The following is a 24,543-nucleotide window of genomic DNA, read 5'->3' on the forward strand; positions in this document are numbered from 1 at the left end:
TGCTTTGTTCAGCCTGGCCTCTGTTCCCTGCAGGTCTGCGATGTGCAGCTCTCCCTCCTCTCGCTCAGCAGGGGGCACTCCGTTACTCAGGGACAGGGACCTGAGAGCCCCCTGCTTCCTCTCCACTGCTGCCTCCAACTCACTGCAACACAACAAACAGCCGGAGAATAAGACAGGGAGCAGCGTGTGATGTGTCTGTGTCAACTGAGCCTGTGCTGCAGCCTCTCCACTGTCTCCAGGCTCCTCTCCCTGCAGTGTATTGATGGGCGCAGTGTCTTGGTGGGGTGCAATGTATTGATGGGGTGCAGTGTATTGATGGGTGCAGTGTATTGATGGGTGCAGTGTATTGATGGGGTGCAGTGTATTGATGGGGTGCAGTGTATTGACGGGGTGCAGTGTATTGACGGGGTGCAGTGTATTGATGGGGCGCAGTGTATTGACGGGGCGCAGTGTATTGACGGGGCGCAGTGTATTGATGGGCGCAGTGTATTGATGGGGCGCAGTATATTGATGGGGCGCAGTGTATTGATGGGGTGCAGTGTATTGACAGGGTGCAGTGTATTGATGGGGTGCAGTGTATTGATGGGGTGCAGTGTATTGATGGGGTGCAGTGTATTAAGAACATAAGAACATAAGAACGTTTCCAAACGATAGGAGGCCATTCGGACCATCTTGCTCGTTTGGTTGTTAGTAGCTTATTGATCCCAGAATCTCATCAAGCAGCTTCTTGAAGGATCCCAGGGTGTCAGCTTCAACAACATTACTGGGGAGTTGGTTCCAGACTCCCACAATTCTCTGTGTAAATAAGTGCCTCCTATTTTCTGTTCTGAATGCCCCTTTATCTAATCTCCATTTATGACCCCTGGTCCTTGTTTCTTTTTTCAGGTCAAAGAAGTCCCCCGGGTTGACATTGTCTATACCTTTTAGGATTTTGAATGTTTGAATCAGATCGCCGCGTAGTCTTCTTTGTTCAAGACTGAATAGATTCAATTATTTTAGCCTGTCTGCATACGACATGCCTTTTAAACCCGGGATAATTCTGGTTGCTCTTCTTTGCACTCTTTCTAGAGCAGCAATATCCTTTTTGTAACGAGGTGACCAGAACTGAACACAATATTCTAGGTGAGGTCTTACTAATGCATTGAGTTTTAACATTACTTCCCTTGATTTAAATTCAACACTTCTCACAATATATCCGAGCATCTTGTTGGCCTTTTTTATAGCTTCCCCACATTGTCTAGATGAAGACATTTCTGAGTCAACATAAACTCCTAGGTCTTTTTCATAGTTCCCTTCTTCAATTTCAGTATCTCCCATATGATGTTTATAATGCACATTTTTATTGCCTGCATGCAATACTTTACACTTTTCTCTATTAAATGTCATTTGCCATGTGTCTGCCCAGTTCTGAATGCTGTCTAGATCATTTTGAATGACCTTTGCTGCTGCAACAGTGTTTGCCACTCCTCCTATTTTTGTGTCGTCTGCAAATTTAACGAGTTTGCTTACTATACCAGAATCTAAATCATTAATGTAGATTAGGAATAGCAGAGGACCTAATACTGATCCCTGTGGTACACCACTGGTTACCTCACTCCATTTTGAGGTTTCTCCTCTAATCAGTACTTTCTGTTTTCTACATGTTAACCACTCCCTAATCCATCTGCATGCATTTCCTTGAATCCCTACTGCGTTCAGTTTGAGAATTAATCTTTTATGCGGGACTTTGTCAAAAGCTTTTTGGAAATCTAAATAGACCAAGTCGTATGCTTTGCAATTATCCATTTTCAATGTTGCATCCTCAAAAAAGTCAAGCAGGTTAGTTAGACATGATCTCCCTTTCCTAAAACCATGCTGGCTGTATCCCAGGATATTGTTACCATATAGGTAATTTTCCATTTTGGATCTTATTATAGTTTCCATAAGTTTACATATAATAGAAGTCAGGCTTATTGGTCTGTAGTTACCTGGTTCGGTTTTGTCTCCCTTTTTGTGGATCGGTATTACGTTTGCTATTTTCCAGTCTGTCGATACAACCCCTGTGTCAAGAGACTGTTGCATGATCTTGGTTAGCGGTTTGTAAATAACTTCTTTCATTTCTTTGAGTACTATTGGGAGGATCTCATCTGGTATTGATGGGTGCAGTGTCTCTGCAGTGTATTGACGGGGTGCAGTGTATTGATGGGTGCAGTGTATTGACGGGGTGCAGTGTATTGACGGGGTGCAGTGTAGCTGCAGTGTATTGACGGGGTGCAGTGTATTGATGGGGTGCAGTGTATTGATGGGGTGCAGTGTATTGATGGGTGCAGTGTCGCTGCAGTGTATTGACGGGGTGCAGTGTATTGATGGGGTGCAGTGTATTGATGGGCGCAGTGTATTGATGGGGCGCAGTGTATTGACGGGGTGCAGTGTATTGACGGGGTGCAGTGTCTCTGCAGTGTATTGATGGGGTGCAGTGTATTGATGGGTGCAGTGTCTCTGCAGTGTATTGACGGGGTGCAGTGTATTGATGGGGTGCAGTGTATTGATGGGTGCAGTGTATTGACGGGTGCAGTGTCTCTGCAGTGTATTGATGGGTGCAGTGTCTCTGCAGTGTATTGACGGGGTGCAGTGTGTCTGTGTTACCTGACTCTCCTCTGCAGTCTCTGGCTCTGGCGCTGCAGCCCCTGCACCTCTGTCTCCAGGCTCTCCCTCTCTCCCTGCAGCCTCTCCAGCTCCCGACGGGATTGCCGAATGGAGTCCTGCAGCGAGTGCTCTTCCACACGGCTGGAGTCCACCGTGGCTGCTGCTGCTGCTGCTGCTGCTAGGGCTTTCTGCAGGGGACAGACGCACACAAGACGCAGGCGTTGTGAGTGTTTTAGTGCAGCGTGATGGATGGAGGGATGCGTGCATGTCTCATACCTCTCTGTGCCGCTCTGCCTGCTCCTCTTCCTCCTGCAGCTGCTCCCTCCTTCTCCTCAAAGCTTCCTCCTGCACACAGGGAGCAGAGCAGGGAGGTTTACTGGGCAAGTCACATCATAATTAGGGACCTACTTAAAACTCTAACTGCGTTTAAAAAGCAAGCAGCAGGAAAATGAAGGGGTCACCGCGAAATTCACTTCCTAAGGGGCCAATGCATACCGGACTAGTACGGAGATCAAAAATAAAATAAAAAACTATGGATTTAAATGAACTACTGCACACCGCAAGAGACGCAAACTGCAGATCTTAATTCTGTAGATAGGCTTCTATTATTTTATCCCTTACTTTTGAAACGCAGCTAGAATTTTAGACCCGAATTGGCACGCTTTCTTTCTTTTGACTCGGTATTAATAAAATAAATTCCTGGATGGGACACACGACAACGAACGTGCTGCAGACGGCCTTTCTTAAAGAATCCCAGAAGCCCTTGAGGGTTTCAGGACTGTTTCTAATTGATTTCCACATCTGTATTGGCAAAGCATTGCCTTACAATTCCAACCAAGCCCATCTCTTCCATGTTAAAATGTATCTGATTATCCGTCACAGCACGTTTTTTTTAACTTTAACTCTCCTTGCATGTGTGAATCAATCCACGCACATGGCTGTGTGTCAGGACAGACTGTCCGCGGCGTGCTACAGGGCTGCGGGACACTCTCTGGGTTACACAGAGCTTCAGAGAGTTCTACCTGACGAAAACGCAGCCACAAATAAACTAACGAGAGGAGCGACTCCAGCTACGGGAACCTGAAACACTTTAAACAGTTTCAGATACTCTGGGATTTATTTTGCTATTGGATCGTAACGTGGAATTTGACACACTGCTACCAATGAATAGGCACCACATCTATAAGAACGTTCTGTACAGCCCACGTGTCCACAGTCGTCTCTTTCGGTAAGTGATATTTTCATATCGTTCTGAATTAAAATAATGTTGAAAATACAATACTGTAAACAACTACAGTACATATAAATGGAAGCCTATTTATTTTGAAACACAGCTATGAATTTTTTGACATCTTTTTTGTGTTTCCTGAAAAACGGACAAGGGTTGGAACGGACCAAAATGAAATAATCAGATATGCGTCACACACGTTTAACCGTCACTGAAGTCAAAATGTTATATATGTGAGTGCTGACTTTATTATCTACTTAATATTGTATTTAATGTTTAAACAGGTCAGTGCAATCTTAATTTTATTCTATAACCTACCCGGGAAACATTTTAAGTAGCCCCCTAATGAAATACCCCAACGAGAGGTCACTCAGCTCACCAGTGCTGGTTCATCTCAAAACTGTCCAGCCAGGTCTTTAAGGATCCCAGTGATTCAGCATCAACAGCATGGCTTGGTATTTAAGGATCTACCTGAGGATCAAACCCCAGTCTCCAGCCTTAGAGATCAGCACACTCTGTCTGCTGTGCTAGAAGAGTACGGCTCCATTGAAAAAGCAGACAGAATGGATTTTGATGTTGCTTGACTCGGGCAGCTAGTGGAGAGAGTTCACCACACTGTATGAAACACACAGAAGAGCGCTCCAGCACAGCCCCCTGCCCTCATGCCTCCCTCTGTCAGCTCACTGTAAAGCCCCTGGTACCTGTGCCTGCAGCTGGGTGCTCCTTGCCTTCAGCTCCCTGGCCCTCAGCTCCAGCTCATCCCCCAGGTCTTGTAGTTTAGCCTCCTGTCGGGGAATGGGAGAGGACTGGCAATGAATCGCACAGCGGTTCACTCGGGATAAGATATTTTAATATGAATGGCAGTACGGGTTCCTGTTTCAATCAGCTCAATCTAACCCTGGCGGAATTAGCCAAAGATGATGGTCACTATTCCCATACCTATTGGTATAGATTTCCAATTGCTACGTGTCTAACTGTGTTGTATAGAAGCACCTTCTGGCTGTGAGCGTGCCGTGTGTCCTGCAGCCTCCCCTCCAACTCAGCCCTCAGCTCAGACAGCTCTCTCTCGTGAGCCCCCAGCAGTCTCTCTCTCTCCTCCTGCAGAGTGCTGAGCAGCCTGGCCCTCTGCTTCCTTTCCTGCAGGGAAACAGAGCCCCTGAACACACGAGATACACACAGAGAGGACAAACCAGCTCCTCTCCAGGGAAACAGAGCCTCCGAACACACGAGATACACACAGAGAGGACAAACCAGCTCCTCTCCAGGGAAACAGAGCCCCCGAACACACGAGATACACACAGAGAGGACAAACCAGCTCCTCTCCTGGGAAACAGAGCCCCCGAACACACGAGATACACACAGAGAGGACAAACCAGCTCCTCTCCAGGGAAACAGAGCCCCCGAACACACGAGATACACACAGAGAGGACAAACCAGCTCCTCTCCTGGGAAACAGAGCCCCCAAACACACGAGATACACACAGAGAGGACAAACCAGCTCCTCTCCAGGGAAACAGAGCCCCCGAACACACGAGATACACACAGAGAGGACAAACCAGCTCCTCTCCAGGGAAACAGAGCCCCTGAACACACGAGATACACACAGAGAGGACAAACCAGCTCCTCTCCAGGGAAACAGAGCCCCCGAACACACACACGCGGCTCAGTATCTCTGCTCTCACTCACTCACCTCCTCCAGCTGCTCCTCTCTGATCTGCTCCAGCACGGCTCTCTGCTCCTCCTTCAGCGCCTCCAGCTTCCTCTCGTGATCCCGTTCCACTTCCTGCCTCTTGTCACGCAGCAGGTCACTCAGCTGGGGGGAGAGACCCACAGGCTACGTGACTGCGGGCTGGGTGTCTCTCTGTGTCAGTGTGTGTGTGTCTCTATCAGTGTATTTATCTATGTCTGTGTGTGTGTCTGTATGTGTGTCTGTGTGTGTGTGTGTGTGTGTGTATGTGTGTGTGTGTGTCTGTATGTGTTTGTATGTGTCTGTGTGTCTCTATCAGTGTATTTATCCATGTCTGTGTGTGTGTCTGTGTGTCTGTATGTGTGTCTCTGTGTGTCTGTACGTCACTGTGTGTGTGTGTCTCTGTAGTTCACTCACCTCTCTCTATCAGTGTATGTGTCTCTGTAGTTCACTCACCTCTCTCTATCAGTGTATGTGTCTCTGTAGTTCACTCACCTCTCTCTATCAGTGTGTGTGTCTCTGTAGTTCACTCACCTCTCTCTATCAGTGTATGTGTCTGTACGTCACTGTGTGTGTGTGTCTCTGTAGTTCACTCACCTCTCTCTATCAGTGTATGTGTCTCTGTAGTTCACTCACCTCTCTCTATCAGTGTGTGTCTCTGTAGTTCACTCACCTCTCTCTATCAGTGTGTGTCTCTGCAGTTCACTCACCTCTCTCTATCAGTGTATGTGTCTCTGTAGTTCACTCACCTCTCTATCAGTGTATGTGTCTCTGTAGTTCACTCACCTCTCTCTATCAGTGTGTGTGTCTCTGTAGTTCACTCACCTCTCTCTATCAGTGTATGTGTCTCTGTAGTTCACTCACCTCTCTCTATCAGTGTGTGTCTCTGTAGTTCACTCACCTCTCTCTATCAGTGTGTGTCTCTGTAGTTCACTCACCTGTCTCTATCAGTGTATGTGTCTCTGTAGTTCACTCACCTCTCTCTATCAGTGTGTGTGTCTCTGTAGTTCACTCACCTCTCTCTATCAGTGTGTGTGTCTCTGTAGTTCACTCACCTCTCTCTATCAGTGTGTGTGTCTCTGTAGTTCACTCACCTCTCTCTATCAGTGTGTGTCTCTGCAGTTCACTCACCTCTCTCTATCAGTGTGTGTCTCTGCAGTTCACTCACCTCCCTCTTGTACTCGGCCGCTTGCTGTATTTTCTGCTGAGCCTTTAGCAGGTCTCCCTGTAGCTGCTCCTCCTCGCTGCTCTGAGCCTCTGAGATTTGCTTCTGCAGGCTGCTGATCACCTGGGAGGGGAGGCGGGAGAGGAGGAGCAGCTATGAAACAAGCACAGCCCAATTCTGAAGGGTCTGTCAGCGTGAGATTGCTTCAGTTTTACTGCACATACTGCACAGCACGGCCCAGTTCTGAAGGGTCTGTCAGCATGAGATTGCTTCAGTTTTACTGCACATACTGCACAGTACAGCCCAGTTCTGAAGGGTCTGTCAGCGTGAGATTGCTTCAGTTTTACTACACATCCTGCACACCACAGCCCAGTTCTGAAGGGTCTGTCAGCGTGAGATTGCTTCAGTTTTACTGCACATACTGCACAGTACAGCCCAGTTCTGAAGGGTCTGTCAGCGTGAGATTGCTTCAGTTTTACTACACATACTGCACAGTACAGCAGCGGGCTTCAGTGTGAGGGTGGAGTTCACAGCACACATGAAACTGCTCAAATCCAAGCTTTCACTCCACGACATCTTCTCAACTCACCTACATTTTTTTATAATGAACATAATTTAGATCTTTAATTAACAACATGTAATCAAAGAAGCTACAAAATGGGACGCCTCAGAGAACATGACTTTGACCCAGTCATCTTTGGACCAGTCTTTGCATTACAGTAAAATGAGAGCATTCCAGGGTGATGCAAAACATTTGGCCACAGCTGTAGATTTTTTCATCTTGTTTTCATTTTGAACTTTTCCATTCCCTCCTCAGTCACGCACTTTGTTCTGATCCAGTTGAGCTACAGCAGGGGGGCCAACCCTGGTCCTGGAGAGCCACAAACCAGCAGGGTTCCTGGGTATCTTCAAATCAATGTCTACAGACCTGGGATAAATATCAGTGTTGACCAATTAAGAAGGCGATTGGGTTCAATGAAGTAACTGAGAACGAAAAGCAGACGCCCTGCGACTCGATCTCCAGGAGCAGGGTTGGCCTCCCCTGAGCTACAGAGCTGTTCCAGTCTGGTTTTGAGCCCTCTTCCCCTCCCCTCTCTCCTACCTTGCTGTGCTTCTCCTGGGCCGTCTCCCTCAGCTGCTGCAGCTCCTGGGAATGCTGCTTCTCCAAAGCCTGGAGCTCCTGTGGAGAGCAGGAACAGGGACACAGTCAGCCTGTTTCTGGGATAAGACCCCCCACCCTTTCACTCTGCAACCAGTGTTAACAGACTGACCACAATGAGAGAGGATGCCATCTCTTTTACAGCAGCCCCCTCTGTCCCCTCCCTGCTCCTACCTCTTTCCTCTGCTTCTCGTGAGTGCTCCTCAGTTGCTCCAGCTGCCTCTCTCTCTCAGCCTCCAGCCAGCGCCTCTCCTCATTCACCGCCTCCTCCACCTCCTTCCTCAGGGAGTCCTGCAGCTCCCTCCTCTTGGCCTCCAGCTCCCTCGACTCGGAGGCCCTCGCTGCCTCCAGAGAGCCCCTCAGATCCTGCAGGACAGACTCCTTCTCCTCCCTGGCAGGAATTCAATAACAGGTATCAATCTCCAATCGCCTCTCTGCCCTGAAGTGGCAGCAGCTAACGAAACCCTTTCACAGATCTCACCTGTTGCGCACTGCGGTTCACTATGCAGGTTTGAAAGATAAATCGCAAACATGGATTTGAGACATCTGGTAATCTGAAAGCAGAGCCTTCAAACAGACATTTCTTTAACTGAGTGTCATACCAGATATCTTTAAAAAATGACATGTTTATTTCGTACAATCACTATTGATCCCGCTGTTGCTTTCCTCCAGCCTGGCTGGTCTTATCAGCATCACTGAATACAGGGAGGGTGCCCCCTAAGTCAGGCATCAAACACATAGTTTTTAATACTGGCTGTCTCTCTATTTCATGTGTGAAATGCCTTTCAGCAAAGAGGAACGAATTCAGATTGATGTGTGGAAGTGCAGATAGTAACAGGGTTTGTGGTCACTTGATTTAACAGAGATCATATTAAACCTGCAGAATCTGATGTTTCCTGTGCTGTCTGACTTATGGGACGCCCTGTTGAGACAGTCAGTGATACAGCAGGTTTAAACAGAAATGCTTTAAGATGTGCCACTGCTTTGGGTCATCAACACTGCCCTGTTTCACAGGCGCTGACCTGAGTTTCCTCTCCTCCTCCTCAGTCTCTGCTCTGATTTGAACCCGCAGCCTCTGCAGCCTCTCCTTCTCCTCCTCCCTCAGTTTCTCCTCCTCTTCCTCTGTTTCCTCTCTCAGCGTCTCTCTCAGCGCCCTGCGGGAGAAGCACACACAGACACAGTGAAACACAGTCACAAGCCACAGTGATCTTAACACAATCTCTACAGGAGTCCTTCACCATAAATACAGTTTGCTCTTTTTAACCCAGGCCTACCACTGCGGGTAAGACGTGCAGGAGACGCTTCTTCTCACAGAGAGTGGGGAGGGTATGGAATGGGTTACCAAGCCATGGCGTTGATGCCGGATCACTGGGATGCTGATGGGAGGAATGGTCTCCTGTCGTTCGTAAACTCTCTGACATGTTCTCTTGTAAGCGGTTCCTGAGCTGGGTACCTGAGTTTGTGTTCCTTCTCCTGATGTAGGACTCGTGCCTGCTCCTCCTCCTCTCTCCCCATCTCCTCTCGGAGCCCCCTCAGCCTCTCCTGCCTCTCCTGCAGGGCTCTGCCTCGCTCTGCCTCCAGCTGCCTCTCCGTCTCCTGACTCTGCTCCTCCACCGAGTCTTGAGAAGAGTCCCGAGCCGTTCCTCTCTCCACACCTGGCCTGCGCTCTCCATACGAGCGCTGCAGCCTCCCGCCTCTGTCTGCCTCCTCCTGCCTCTCCTCCAGGCCTCTGCCTGGTTTAGCTTGCTGCTTCGGCTCTTCCAGAGGGTCAGGAGTGCTTTTCTCCTGCTTCTTACGCTCTTCATCCTGCCTCTTGCGCCTGGGGCAGCAGAACAGAGAGAGACAGAGTTACAACATTGAAAAATAAATGCGCTTTGGAGCCCCAACAGGTGGAGTAACAAGGTATCCGAACAACACTGCGGTAGCAGAAGCTAATTTACTACTAACAGACAGAAACCACATCACGTACCGTCTGGTAATCTAAAACGCAATGGAAGCAAACCACTTGAGATTGACAATGCAGTCACATGACCAGCACTACAGGGACTGCAGCCCACATGCACATACCGGACAGGACCAGGACAGGCTGAAACCCGCTCAGGATTTATGAGCAGATGAAATTCAGCACACGCCTTTGACATGCACTGTACATTTCTGAACCGCCTCCTCTTCTCATCGGCTGTTCCAAGAGAAACGGGCAGTCGAAACTCTGCAGCTCTGTGAAGCCACGCGAGAGCTTCTCCCAACGATGCCTCTGCAAGTCAGCCCGTATCCATCAGCAACTGATTTACATTTTGACATGAATACGTTCCACACACTGCCCTGACTCCTCAGCTACACCGTACCAGCGGAGGCACAAATAATACATCGGATGTAAAATAAGTAAGCAGGTCTTATCAAAACAGGGTTCTGTCCCAGAGTCTGTGGGATGCACTCCTCTGCACAGCAGTAAAGAGGGCACTGTGTGCTGTGTGTGGAGGAGCCTTACTCCAGGTGCTGCTCCGGCTTGTGAAACACTTCCACCTTCTCATCATCATCCCTGGAGGGGCTGGCACCTTCCTCACCGGGGCCAGGAACAGCTCTCCTAACGGGGCTGCCTTCCTCCCTCCCTTCCCTCTCCTCCACCCGGGGCTTCTCTTCTACATGGCTTTGCAGAGACAGAATCAGAGAGTGTGTGTGTGTGTGTGTGTGTGTGTGTGTGTGTGTGTGTGCAGCGCACCACGGCTACAGAGACAACGCCTGCAAAACAGGCGACCCTCTCACAATGGCTGTGTGCAGAGCTGCATTGTACTCACATTGTGTGGAAACAGAAGAAGGATGCAAAGCAGAACCTGTATTTGCTGTCAAACCTGCTCAACTTCGCTCAGCCCGGTGAGCTGCACTTTGTCGATCAGACCCGCAAGGCTTCAGTCATTTTTCTTTCAATATTTATCTTATGTTAGAAACGCAGTCAGCCTGTCTGGAGGGTTGCTCTGTGTTCCCAGGACAAACCCTTTGAGATTGACCCTGCCAATCTCCTCCAACCCAACCTCTTTCCCCTGCATCTAAAAGCAGAACCCCGCCCCCCGCCTGCCCAAAAACTTTCTACAATGAGTTATCAAATTAGACCAGCATTTCCGTGCCACACGAGTGTGGTGTGTACTGGTTTACCTTTCCGCAGCCTCGGCTCTCTTCCTCCTCTCCTCCTCTTCCTGTGCTTTCACACTCTCCTCTTTCCTGTCTTCCACAGAGTCCTTTTCCTGTAGGGACAGGGGCGTCAAGCAATCTGTACTCTGCGGTCGCTCATCGCAGCCCTGCGGTCGTCCCTTCACGTTCAAACCCGAGCTCTCCTTGGCTCCCAGTCTGTTTCTCTCACCAGTACTACTTGTAAAGGTAATGTAGTGGACAGAAGACAGCACACACAAACCCATTCACACACTGACCCCCCCCCACACACACACACACAAACCCATTCACACACTGACCCCCCCACACACACAGACACACACACACACAAACCCATTCACACACTGACCCCCCACACACACAGACACACACACACACAAACCCATTCACACACTGACCCCCCCCCACACACAGACACACACACACACAAACCCATTCACACACTGACCCCCCCCCACACACACACACACAAACCCATTCACACACTGACCCCCCCACACACACAGACACACACACACACACAAACCCATTCACACACTGACCCCCCCCCACACACAGACACACACACACACAAACAAACCCATTCACACACTGACCCCCCCCCACACACAGACACACACACTCACACTCACAACCCCTCAGCTAGTAGAAGGTTTATCAGAACCTCTGGAGTTGAAATGTTGTTTAATTCTTACCTCTGATTTGGGGCTCTGCAGGGCTGGGGAAAGGGCCTCCACATCCAGGACCTGCTCCGAAATGCAGGATCCAAACACAGGATCCTAGAAAGAAAAAACAGCAGGGGAGTGAGAGCGGGGAGTGAGTCAATGTGCTGGGGAGTGAGAGCACAGGAGTGAGGGCAGGGAGTGAGAGCACAGGAGTGAGGGCAGGGAGTGAGAGGGGGAGTGAGAGCGGGGAGTGAGAGCAGGGGGAGTGAGAGCAGGGGAGTGAGAGCAGGGGAGCGAGAGCGGGGGAGTGAGAGCACAGAGTGAGAGAGGGAGAGTGAGAGCGGGGGAGTGAGAGCGGGGGACTGAGAGCGGAGGAATGAGAGCACGGGAGTGAGTGCAGGGGAGTGAGAGCAGGGAGTACCTTGTGTTTTCTGGACTCCTCCTCATCAGAGTGCAGGGAGACCCGCAGCTCCTTGATGTGTTCACTGGCCTCGGAATCCTGGAGAGAGAGAGAGAGGAAGGGAGAGAGGAAGGAGACAGAAGGATAGAGAGGTAGAGACATTACCACATAAACAGACTTCTCCCTTCATACAGGACTGGGGGGGAGGCTGGATATCAGTGTGCAAAGCTCAGACAAACCCCCCTACCCCCAAACACATGTGACCGGCACTTTGATGCACGTTATCATCCTCACCCTAAAGAGCTAGTAAAACTCACAGTAAAATGACATGCGCCAGAAACAGCAATTCAATGGGAGTTTAATTACCAGCCCGGCTCGGAGCCGCTACAACACTTCACAACACATGCAGCGCAGACGACATGAGCCATCGCTACTGCCCTCCTACGAGCGAAGCAGTGTCAGGGAGGAGGGACGGGGTGCAGAATGAGGGCAGTGTTGGGGTACACACACCCTACCTCTTCGGGCTGGGTTATCAGGGGGACAGTCCCAGGCTCCTTGGAGGTGCTCCTGCCCCCTCCTCTCTCTATAATCAGCTCCTCTGACTCCCCACAATCAGAGTGGGAGACGCTGCTGGTTTCTTCCTTCTCTCCCTCTCCCTCCCCAGCCCCTTCCATCTCGACACTTCCTCTGTCTGGCTTCTCCTGTTCAGACACCTCCGGGCTGTCCTCTCCCTCCTGGTCTGGCTCCGATCTCATCTCCTGGCTCTCCCCCGTCTCCTCTAGTATAGAATCCATGGGACCCCCTTCACTCCTCCTGGCCCCCCACATAGCTTTGGAAAGAGAGGGTTTCTTTCTGTCTTGAGGCGGACCTCTCTCTTTCACCTCCCCAGAATCCACACTCATTTCTCCAGCCACTTTGGACAGGGGGCTCTCCTTTTCTCCAGGGCCTCCAGTCTCGGGGTTCCCTTCCGCCTCCTCTTCCTCCTCTACCTCGCTGCCCGTGTCTCTGTCCTCCAAGCCTGCAGGGGGCGATCTCTCGCTGCCTGGCCCTGTTTTGTCAGGGGTGGGAGGGCAGACCCCATCGCTGAGGCAGTCTGGGGTGGAAGCTTGGCTCCCAGCTACTGAGCAGGGGTTAGCCTTCAGAGATCCCTTCAGTCCAGCAGAGGCAGCGAAACCAAGGAGAACAAAGACAAGGGGTTTGTGCAGCATGGCTACATTTATACACAATACACAGTTTACCAACTGGCTTCATTTGTTTTAGCATTTCTACATTTAGCACTGTTGAGTATTTAATAATTGTCAATGATATAAATAACACAGGCTACACTTCATTACTTTAATGGTGATCGCACATTTCTAATGATAATCTTTTTTTTTTTTTTTAATTTAGTAATCGGCAATTGATTTTTTCTCCCAATTTGAAATGTCCAATTGTATTTTCGGCTCAGCTCACCGCTACCACCCCCTCGCTGACTCAGGAGGGGCGAAGATGAACACATGCTGTCCTCCGAAGCATGTGCCGTCAGCTGACCGCTTTTAAACACACTGCAGACTTACCGTGCAGCCACCTCAGAGCTACAGCGTCAGAGGACAACGCAGCTCTGGGCAGCTTACAGGCAAGCCCGCAGGCGCCCGGCCAGACCACAGGGGTCGCTGGTGCGCGGTAATTTGGAAAACTAAATGATGCATGATCACTTTTAGAAACGTTATAACTTTATAAAATCAGCTTCATTTGAGTGCAAAAGCAGTGCACTTCTGACCAGCCCTACACACACTACAGCTACTGAATCCATGCCAAACAATCTACAGGACCTGGCAGCACAGCACAGCAAAATAAAGTGATACGTTAGCTTAGATACGGTGTCCCATTCCAGAGGTTTGTTCCTCTGACTGTAACAGGCGCTACTCACACAACTTGAAACCAGGTACTACTTAAAGAACACAAATAAAATACTACTGCAGCCTGATATTCATTACACTTTCACAGACTTTGTTCAAGAAGCCAGTACCAATCTTGGCAGTGAATACAGACCTGTATTTTATTCACTCTGAAAAACGGTGTTCTTTAAAACCCTCCAGAGTTAAAGCTTTGTGAATAGGGCCTAGAGAAATCGATTGTGTTTATTTGACCTGCCATGTGCTGTACAGTGTTAGAGGAAAACGCATGACCCACAGCAAGCTCATACTAAACTCACAGGCAAGCAAGCCTCTAGAAAAGCAAACGAACTAGTGCAGCAGCCAGGAGTTTCAGCATACTGTATTGATCTGTTTAAATAACCAACATACTGCAATGTGCACCATTTTTCAAAGGGTAGGGATCCTTAGAAAGGTTTACCATGGCAAAAATGGCACAGCAGTTTCACAGTGTCCCCGTGTGCGGTCTGTGTTTGCGCTCTGCAGTTCACCCTGCCCTGCGTCTGCACACTCAGCTGATCTCCACCCTGGCATACCCTAGGAAACGTTTAGAAGGGCACACACAGGCTCCAAAACCAGAGGCGTGCAGGGCTTGTAATTCAGATTAGCGCAGGGAGGGTGGAGTGCAAGGCAGGGGAGCCAGGCTTCAGCACAGCACTACAGCATGCAGGAGTCGGGGGTCACCTCTCGCAGGCTGTCCCCCTCTTCGTCCTCAGAGGCGCGCAGGTCCTGCAGCTCTGGCTCAGTCTGCTCCTCCGGGGGGGCACTCTGGGGGGGCGTCCCTGCGCTCTCACTGTCCTGGACAGAGGAGGGGTCAGGGTCACACTCACTCCCAACCCCAACCGGCTCTCTGTCCGAACGCTTCACAGGGAGACCCGCTGCCTCTGCCTCGACTCCAGCCCTCTCTCCATGTCTCAGCTCCAGTCAGTTATAACGCAGCCCCTGCCTGCCCTGTCCTGTCTGTGGGATTGCGTGGGTGTCACTCTAGCAAAGCCCTCGGAGGGGGGCTGTTGTAACACAGATGGGGAGCACGAAGCAAGTCACGCGCTTATCAGAGTGCAGATTCTCCTCCAGACAGCGACACGTGACAGCGAGAACGCTGACAGGTTAGTGAAACGCACCGCTCTGCAGCCTGAATGTCTGGAGGACAGTGGTGAGCAGCCATGCCCCTAGGCTGCCTCTGACCCTGGTAATGCTGACTCTGGTAATGCAGCCTCCCCTGACCAGACAGGCAGCTGACTCTCAGAGCAGGGGGGGGGGGGGCAGTCCTGCACTGTGCCAGCAGCGCACACTGCCACCCAGTGGACACTCTATGAACACATGAACTTCTTAAAAAAAAAACACACACACACATCTTTATATTAAAGTTTAAAAAAAAACATGATTTGTAAAAAGAAAAACAACAAATAAATAAATCAATCAATAAATAAATCAATAAATCAATAAATCAATAAATCAATAAATAAATCAATAAATCAATAAATAATAATTTTGCCCCGGGGCTCATTCATATTGGTGAACATATTACTGTTTTCTGTTTTTACTTTGTATTACCCATAGAACAATCAATAATAATAATAATAATAATAATAATATTAATAATAATGAGTGTGTGTGACAGTGTGCGACTGTGTGTGTGTGTGTGAGACAGTGTGTGTAGCATTGTGTGTGTGTCTGACAGTGTGTGTGTAGCACTGTGTGTGTGTGTCTGACAGTGTGTGTGTAGCACTGTGTGTGTGTGTGTGTCTGACAGTGTGTGTGTGTGTGTAGCACTGTGTGTGTGTGTGTAGCACTGTGTGTGTAGCACTGTGTGTGTGTCTGACAGTGTGTGTGTAGCACTGTGTGTGTGTGTGTCTGACAGTGTGTGTGTGTGTGTGTAGCACTGTGTGTGTGTGTGTGTGTAGCACTGTGTGTGTAGCACTGTGTGTGTGTCTGACAGTGTGTGTGTAGCACTGTGTGTGTGTGTGTCTGACAGTGTGTGTGTAGCACTGTGTGTGTGTGTGTCTGACAGTGTGTGTGTGTGTGTAGCACTGTGTGTGTGTGTGTGTGTGTAGCACTGTGTGTGTAGCACTGTGTGTGTGTGTGTGTGTGTGTGACAGTGTGTGTGATAGTTGTCGTGTATCCCTCTCTCAGCGCTGTACCTCGTACTCGAACCCGGCTCCCAGGGATCCTATGTCCATGTGCAAGTTCTGCAGCAGCCGGGCCGTCCCACGCGGACTCTGAGAGAAGAGAAGGGTGAGGGGAGAGGGAAGTTACTAACACGGGGTGCAAGCGCTTCTCAATGCTGCAGAACTGCATGCGAAATCTACCTCTCCCTCAGAGACTCTGTCCTCCTCTTCCTCAAACCCGAGCAGCGACAGGGAAACCTTCTCCTCCGGCCTCACTCCCAGCAGACTGGAGTCCAGCCCCGACCGGGGGAGCTGGGGCAGAGGGAGAGGGGGAGAGGGGTGGAAAGAGAAGGGGATAGGGAGAGACAGAGGGAGAGAGATTTTATAATTATTATCATTTTCTTTTCACACAAAGGGTTAAGCTTTTTACTGCAATTCATTTTTTTCTGAAACAAAAAAGAAACACCAATGCCAATAATAAAACACATAAGAAACAAGTTATAAAAAGACTGCTCTTTTTATTGGGTGTGTTTAGTAGAGTCAGCACTCACCCCGCACGACGATCGCAGGGGCTCCAGCCCTCCCGAGCTGCCCACGGATCCACGCAGCGTGGACCCCGAAGAGTCCAGCAGGCCACGGAGCGGAGCCAGGGACCCCAGAGGAGCCTGCACAGGGGCCAGCGCTGACATCACTGGCTGAGGGGCCCGATAAAGGACAGAGAGGGGCAGTTAGAGGCTGTGCTCCTGTCTGGGACAAAGAAAACTCCCCCCTCCTCTTAATCCCTGTACCCACAGCTGCCAACTCCTCACAGTTCATTTAGTCTGCCTGTCTTTCTGTACAGCATACACAAGTCCCTTAGTAACTGCTGTTAAATTCAGATTTCACTTTATAGCTGCGATTATAACTCAATTTGTAACCCTGTTGCAAAAGTGAATGGCGGACAGACACTCAAAATAAAAAAAGCATGTCATAGGAGATATGAAAGAGGACCTACATACAGTCCCAATTAACCCAAGCCTCCTTACAGTGCTGAGTGCTAACCCTTGCGCTGGCTCTCCCTACCTGTACACTGCCTGGGCTCTGCTGCATCTCCAGCCTGTCCGCCTGTCCCTGCCTCATGTCGATCCTCCCACTGTCACTGTGCTGACCTCTGGGGACGCCCCACACCCTGCCCATCTCTACAGCACCGCCTTGCCCTACACCCTGTCTTCTCACTGCCTCTCCCACGCTCTCCAACCCTGGCCTATCCTCCAGGGTGAATGGAGAAGCCCCTGCCTCGCTGCCTCTGCCCTCCCTGGACCGACGCACTTTCGTGAGGATCTCCCAGCACAGCGCCTGGTCCTCAGAGTCGGTCTTGCTAGCTGTGGCTGACAGGGCTGGTGGGGGTAGGGGGATGCAGCAGGAGGTCGATTCCGCTTCTTCCCAGTCGCAGTGCTGGTCCCCCAGGATGTGGGAGATGAGGTGGCTGGCGGCTGAGCTAACGGCTGTGCTTGAGGCTTCGTACGCTGACGCTGTCTCCTCCCATTCCTCCATCCCTTCCCGCTTCACTGGAGCTTCGTCTGAACCCTCGTCCTCCTCCTCCTTCTCTCCCACACCCCCCGGACTCAAGCCAGCCCCTGGGACTGTGGAGGACACACCCGCAGTGCAATCGCAGACATGGACACTGGGGGGCGCTGCTGCGAGCTCTCGGATCCTCACAGAGCCGCTCTGCTTCGGGGTCTTGCTCTCATTCCTAGATCCTTCCTCCTCTTCTCCTCCCCTATCCAGATATCCGACCCACTCGGCGCGACTCTGAAAGGCATCTTCTGAGGTCTCCCAACACCTTGCAGACTCACCCAACCCAACCTCCTTTCCACTGAGCTCACGGGACCCCACCCCCCCTCTCAGACTCTCCTTGGCGACTCTGCTTTCTGTTCTTTCCTCTGTCGGCTGTGATTTCTGGGTGAGCCTCTCCCCTCCCCTGCCCCCCTGCTCTCCCTCCCCCCTCGTGGTCTCCTCTGCTCCTGCGTTAAGCTCGTCACTCAGACTGGTTTCCAGTATCACCACTTCGCAATGCCTGCTGAAGAAGTAGCTCTCAGAGGTGCAGACTCCCAGCCTCTCGTCAGCCTCCACACTGTCCCGCTCACTGCAGGACTCCCTTTTCAGGAATTTCGGCTCTTCCTGTGCTTGTGGATGCATTCCCCACGTCTCCAGCTCTTCCTGGAACGTATCCCCCGGGAAGCACGCTTCCTCTGCGACTCCAGCCGGGATGACCAGCTCTGAAATATCTTCCTCCGGGATATCGAACGCTGGCAGCGTGATCGACGGACGGGCCTGGATGTCGATGGCGACGGGTAACTCTTTCTCCGCCGCCCCTGCAAACGAAACCTTCTTGACACCGGGTGAGGAGTCCCTAGCCTGGCTCCCTGAAGCCTCTTCTGGGTTTTCGATTATTTCAGCGGCCCCTCCCTCTACCCCTAGCCCCCCCTGCCTTCCCAGGATCTCCTTGGCATCCTCTAGGATGGCTCGGCTCTCCCTCCGGATAGCCAGGGGCTTCAACGTCTTCCCGACAGCGGTGACGGCAGGGAGGGGTTTCCCTGAGAACGGGGGCGGCACGCTGGAGGGCAGGGGGGCTGAGAAGGACAGGAGGGCAGGCTGGCAGTGCTGCTCTCCCTGGTCCTGCCCTGCCTGCTCTACAGACCCTGCGTCCTGCTGTCTGGCTCGCGTGAGAGGGGGAGCCGTCCTGCAACAGCCTGCTTCTACCTGCGCTTCCTAAACAAAGAGCACAGACACGTCACGCAGCCCTGCTGCTGCACCATCAGAGAGAAGCTCAAAGAGACGCAGTGAACTCCATTAACCCTGACCCTGACCCTGACCCTGACCCTGACCCTCTTCACATCACCTGACATCTTCACATTGCAAACGCTCCTGTTACATCAACAATTTGCAGTTATGGATGTTCATAACAACAGACTCATTGTCTTGTATTTTTTTTTGTAGTGTAGTGTGCTGTTTACTGTAGCGTAGTGTATTGTAGTGTATTGTATTGTATTGTAGTGTAGTGTATTGTATTGTATTGTATTGTATTGTAGTGTATTGTGTTGTATTGTAGTGTAGTGTATTGTATTGTATTGTGTTGTAGTGTAGTGTAGTGTATTGTATTGTAGTGTATTGTATTGTATTGTATTGTATTGTATTGTATTGTAGTGTATTGTGTTGTATTGTAGTGTAGTGTATTGTATTGTATGATATTGCATTGTATTGTAGTGTATTGTGTTGTATTGTAGTGTAGTGTATTGTATTGTAGTGTATTGTATTGTATTGTATTGTATTGTATTGTATTGTATTGTATTGTATTGTATTGTATTGTTTATTGTATTGTAGGCACCCCTGTATATACTCACCGCCGGGGGTCTGAGCAGCTCTTTCTCTTTCTCTCTCTTCTCTTTCTCTCTTTTCTCTTTCTTCTCCTTCTTCTCTTTCTTCTTCTTCTTCTCCTTTTTCTGTCCAAGCCCCTTGGCCTGCAGCTTGTCCCTCTCCGAGGCCACCAGGCTGCGGTACTGCAGGTCACAGGGGTGATCCCAGGTGGACTGGCCCGAGGTGAAGTTAAAGTAGTACACTTCACCAGTCACGTCCTGGCTGAGGAGGAGAGAGGGGAGGGGAGGGGGAGAGGGGGAGTGAGAGAGAGGGGGGAGAGGGGAGGGGGAGTGATAGAGGGGAGAGGGGGAGAGAGAGAGGGGAGGGGAGAGAAGAAGGGGAGAGAGGGGAGGGGGAAGGGAGGGAAGGGGGAGTGAGAGGGGGAGGGGGAGAGAGAAGGGGAGAGGAGGGGGAGAGGGGAGGGAGAGAGGCAGAGACAGAGGAGGGGAGAGAAGAAGGGGGAGAGAGGGGAGTAAGAAATAGGGGAGAGGAGAGGGGGAGGGAGGGAAAGGGGGAGGAGAGAGTGAGAAGGAGAGGGAGAAGGGGAGGGAGAGAGAATGTGGCTGAAACCTTTTCGTTTTGCATATTGGGTGATACAACACAAACAAAGCCAGTTATTTCAGGATTCGATCATTTACGAGTCGGTTTGTTATTTCAGGTTTGGCCATGTCGACAGTGCATTGGCGAGTGCTGTACTTTACAGCAGTCTCTTTACAGCAGTCTCTTTACAGCAGTCTCCCACCTGGTCCTGGAGAGCTACTGGGGCTGCTGGTTTAAATTACAACCTATCTCTCAGTTACTTAGTTGAACCAATCACTGGCTTAATTAGTGAAGATTAACAGGTGTTCCAGACCTTTAGCCACTGATGATGTAAAGACACCTAGGAAACCTGCAGGATAGGGGCTCTCCAGGACCAGGGCTGGAGACCCCTGCTTTACAGTATAAACGGCCTCTTCAATATTTCACCATTTTGTGATGTGCGAGTCAAGCAGCCAGAGGAGGAGGACTGTGCTATACAGTCACCGTGAGGGTGTTCTTCTCTTAGGGGGTAGGGGGAGCACGAAGGCTCCTAATTCTATAATAAACCACTGAAGGGTTACATTGCCCCGAAGCGGCCCGGCAGGCGTGTCTCCAGGTGTGTTCAGCTCTTACCACGGCTTCCACTCCGACGGCAGTGGCATCACAATGCCCTCCCTGGCCAGCCACATCAGCTCGGGCTCCTTGTCAGGGTCGATGCCCACCTCCCTGGCATAGTCCCGGATCTCTAACGGAGACAGAGAGAGAGAGGCAGGGATGGAAACAAGACTCCCATCGCAGAGCGCTTTCATCCATCCCTGGTTTCACGAGGAGCTTGTTACCTCTCCACCACTGGAGAGGCAGGGCAGACGGGATCAGAGACAGACGGTTTACTGCAATGTGCATGAGACTGAACAACATCGTGCACGCTATGTGCAAAAACACTTTGAATGAACATTCCTACGCTGTACAGAGACGAGATGCCATGTGAGATACAGGCTGGGTGCTTAGGGAATCCCTGTACAAGTTTCACGCTTGGAAAGCATGTGTAAACTGTAACCCGTGCTGCACAAGCCCTCCCTCGAGGTCCGGAGCGCTCCACGTTTTATAGGGATCATTAAAGGGAAGGAGGGTAACTAGGTTCGGTTCTGCAATTTAAGATACGTGAGCAACGGGGTACAGGGGGGCTGTGGAGCTCCAGGACTGGGACTGTGCACCTCTGCTGTAACACAGAGCTCAATTCCAGTGCGCACTCACCCGGGCTGGAGACCCCGCTGCCCCTGACACTGCGGTCCCGTGTTCATTCAGACGACCCGCACTGCCTGCCAGCCCCAGCTGCAGGATGGGTGGAAGTGCGTCACAACACTGACCAATCAACTGACAGCAGGGCTTGTTGGGATAAAGCCAGGCCGGTACCTTGCTCCGTGGGGATGTAATTTGTAATTTGGATAAAGCCAGGCCGGTACCTTGCTCCGTGGGGATGTAATTTGGAATTTGGATAAAGCCAGGCCGGTACCTTGCTCCGTGGGGATGTAATTTGGAATTTGGATAAAGCCAGGCCGGTACCTTGCTCCGTGGGGATGTAATTTGGAATTTGGATAAAGCCAGGCCGGTACCTTGCTCCGTGGGGATGTAATTTGTAATTTGGATAAAGCCAGGCCGGTACCTTGCTCCGTGGGGATGTAATTTGGATCGTATTCTTCCTCCAGGATCATCTGATCCCCAATCTGTCCTCCTGCTGCATCCATCTCTCTGGGGCTGCTCTCCCGCTGCGGCTCTGACTGATGAAAAGCACAAGCATTAGAGACTGCAGAGCCTGGTACTCAGGGCTCGAGACTCACACCAGCCCAGGCTTCACAGCTTCAGCTAAGTACACTAGCTCACTAGCACATTCATTTCCTTGTGTTACAATGACGGTACTGCAAGACAAGAGCAAACTCCTATTACATCGGCTAAAGATCCACACGCGGTGTGAAATAATAACACTCTCAATAGGGTTGTGTATTGCTGAGATTGCAATGTTTATCACATATAATTACATCCCAATATGCTATTATTATTGGTGTTATTAATATTTAGGCAGCGGTTTGATATAAATCTTGGTTTCCAGCAGCGTGATTATTACTCACTATGCAGAAGGCCATGCTTTGGTGACTCCCTTGTTTCAGCGGTGCTGGTAATTACAGAACACATTACTATGACACTAAGTTGTAGCAGGTATGTAGGCTATTATGAAAATGGGTGATCTCGCACTTCCTGAAGACCGCTTTCCAAAGGCAGTCCTAATGGAGCTGTGCGAGATGTGGGGTCCCCAGCTGCACGGACCACCCAAGCGCACGCACCCCGTTACTCAAGCCACTGGTAGCTTTCAAAGGCAGATGGGACACTGTCATTTCACAAGCCTCTTTCAGCCCTCGGTGTCTTCAACCCCCTGCAGGGAGCAGCAGCAGACTGGAGGGAAAAGGGATTTCCATTCACCTGCTGGTTCCCAATACGACTGTACTCAAGACTGAATGAATTGAACTTCGTGAACAGAAAGCAGGACCGTTCAATTCATGCGCAGGTTATAACTGCTGCCTGTCTGTGTCTACTAAATGATGTGGCTGAGGGCACAGCTAGTTCACTTGCAAGTGATTTGAATCGTGGTTCACTTGCAAACTAACTCCTTTGCCACGCGAGGGTATATGGGGCGATTACAGTGAAGCCAGACGCAATGCATGTGCAAATAATGATTCGACTGTCATTCTCTAGTTGTCCTCTGACTTTTCATTCCCTTGAGACACCTTTACTGCAATAGTAAATCTCAGACACGGGTATTAGCGCAATTTCATTGAACAGCCCTGGGTTGAGCCAGTTAGTAAGCCAGCCCCACAGTCATTGTTTTTGTGAAGTGCTGTTGCGTGCATGTGACACTATGGTGTTCTTGTGTGGTGTGTGCGCATCACTGTATTGTGTGTGTGTGTGTGTGTGTGTGTGTGTGTGTTTGACAAGCCCTGCGTTGCCTGTGTAAGACAGTGGAGAGACACTTTCCTCGAGTCACAGTTTGATGCGCATCCTGGTGCGATTACTATACTGAATCCATTAAAACTGACTTTTTAAAAAAACACATATATTTAAAAAAACGTTTGTGATTAACTCGCGGTTTACTGTCACGCGTTATCTGAAGCGTTGAAACCCATATCTATATGTATCTACAGGGTGATCAGAAAGTTTACCGCATCAATGATATATGGTGCGTTTCTAAACCCCATGTGTATCTCGGTATGTTTGTTTTGTATTGTGTGGGTGTACAATTTGTAACACAAACGACACAACTCGTCTTGCTCGGTTTTGTTATGCTTACTTCTGCTGCCTACCAAAATAAAAACAAAACCAATCTGTGTATCGTGTGGACGTGTCTAACCCGTCTCCATACTGCATCAACTACTCAAGAGCCAGCGACGGGCTGCTCGGTCATTCTGTGCAGCGTCTTTAACCGTCATCTCCCCGTTATTAACTGCTCTCTTTAACTACACTTGTGAGAACTCACTCGAAGTGTGTGAACCGCTAGTAAATGCCATGTATCAGATGACATCAATACAGCTTGCGAGTTTATCGAGACATGTAAATGTAGTATTTGATGCGTTAAATAACCTGTTGGCAAAAGGCAACCAACCTGCATTTTTGCAAGATGCACGGAAATCACAGTTTAATATTCCTGGGTACGGCCAGTCTAACGATGTGCCGCATTTATTTTGAAAACTGGAGAGGACCGCATCATATTAGAAACGCGAATGTTTCACCAGGATTTTACAGAAATACCCCAGATTAGGCACTGCAACACACAGACACAGTGGAAAGCGTCGGATTAAAACGGCAGAACATATATATTAATACTACCTTGTAAAGTTTACCTTTCCCAAAACAAAACAGTCAAAGTGTTACATACCCGACTTACAGCTCATAAAAGCTCCTGACTTGTCGCCCACTCGAACGGCAGCCCTTTAACAGTTCTAAACTAAACGAAACATTATTACATTATTATATATCTCTCTGTCTCTGCCCATCCTTACCAAACTGAATCCCTACGCCGCTTCCAGGGACGCGAGGTCGCTTCCGGGTTCCCTCTTAGCAACCAGCAGAGGCGCCGCCTTCCAGTCACGCGATTGGTCACCGCGGGAAGACGCAAGCTGCTAATGGTCGATGGGAAAGTCAATCACTGCAGAGTTGAAATGTGGGGTTCATGGGAAATGTAGTTTTATTTAGTGTCGCGAAACTCTGAACCTTTTTCACAAGAGGCTATTTGTGGCGGTCTGGGAATAGATATTTTACTGGATTCGTTTAAAAACAGTGATTCTCATATTTAAACGGAGGTGGCTCTTTCCATAAATACAAATAAAAGGTGTGATTTCAAAACAAAATAAAATAATATGAAATAATAATGATTTGAACCTGCTGATGAGTGCGGACATGCGACATGAGGGAGATATGATTTAAAAACAACCAATCAACTTGGTCTGTGTACACGGAGGACGAA

At 49.9% G+C, this 24,543-nt stretch overlaps 1 protein-coding gene across 5 annotated transcripts in view; it reads right to left on the reverse strand.

The window, feature by feature from the left end:
• The window catches only part of LOC117968472 (centrosomal protein of 164 kDa-like), a 31,556-nt gene extending 7,384 nt beyond the window's left edge, over window positions 1-24,172 (reverse strand). Inside the window, exons 1-23 of one of the 5 annotated variants that reach the window (XM_059009875.1) lie at window positions 24,080-24,172; window positions 21,694-21,808; window positions 20,664-20,775; window positions 19,499-19,733; window positions 16,667-16,810; window positions 16,317-16,427; window positions 16,149-16,226; window positions 14,692-14,805; window positions 12,610-13,242; window positions 12,116-12,193; window positions 11,725-11,808; window positions 11,015-11,103; window positions 9,318-9,683; window positions 8,887-9,018; window positions 8,039-8,255; window positions 7,808-7,885; window positions 6,709-6,828; window positions 5,544-5,666; window positions 4,847-4,990; window positions 4,555-4,638; window positions 2,902-2,970; window positions 2,626-2,813; window positions 1-142 (exon numbers count right to left, since the gene is read on the reverse strand). The exon at window positions 1-142 is cut by the window's left edge and continues 53 nt beyond it. In XM_059009875.1, the coding sequence (XP_058865858.1) occupies window positions 1-142; window positions 2,626-2,813; window positions 2,902-2,970; window positions 4,555-4,638; window positions 4,847-4,990; window positions 5,544-5,666; window positions 6,709-6,828; window positions 7,808-7,885; window positions 8,039-8,255; window positions 8,887-9,018; window positions 9,318-9,683; window positions 11,015-11,103; window positions 11,725-11,808; window positions 12,116-12,193; window positions 12,610-13,242; window positions 14,692-14,805; window positions 16,149-16,226; window positions 16,317-16,427; window positions 16,667-16,810; window positions 19,499-19,733; window positions 20,664-20,775; window positions 21,694-21,775 (3,423 nt within the window). In that variant the 5' untranslated portion in view covers window positions 21,776-21,808; window positions 24,080-24,172. Of the gene's footprint in view, window positions 143-2,625; window positions 2,814-2,901; window positions 2,971-4,554; window positions 4,639-4,846; window positions 4,991-5,543; window positions 5,667-6,708; window positions 6,829-7,807; window positions 7,886-8,038; window positions 8,256-8,886; window positions 9,019-9,317; window positions 9,684-11,014; window positions 11,104-11,724; window positions 11,809-12,115; window positions 12,194-12,609; window positions 13,243-14,691; window positions 14,806-16,148; window positions 16,227-16,316; window positions 16,428-16,666; window positions 16,811-19,498; window positions 19,734-20,663; window positions 20,776-21,693; window positions 21,809-23,955 lie in introns of all 5 variants that reach the window. The other 4 variants (XM_059009873.1, XM_059009874.1, XM_059009876.1 and 1 more) reach the window with 4 other exon arrangements.
• Between the last annotated feature and the right edge of the window lie 371 nt (window positions 24,173-24,543).

This window comes from Acipenser ruthenus, chromosome 39 (assembly GCF_902713425.1).
Source record: "Acipenser ruthenus chromosome 39, fAciRut3.2 maternal haplotype, whole genome shotgun sequence".
NCBI classification, from domain to species: Eukaryota; Metazoa; Chordata; class Actinopteri; order Acipenseriformes; family Acipenseridae; genus Acipenser; species Acipenser ruthenus.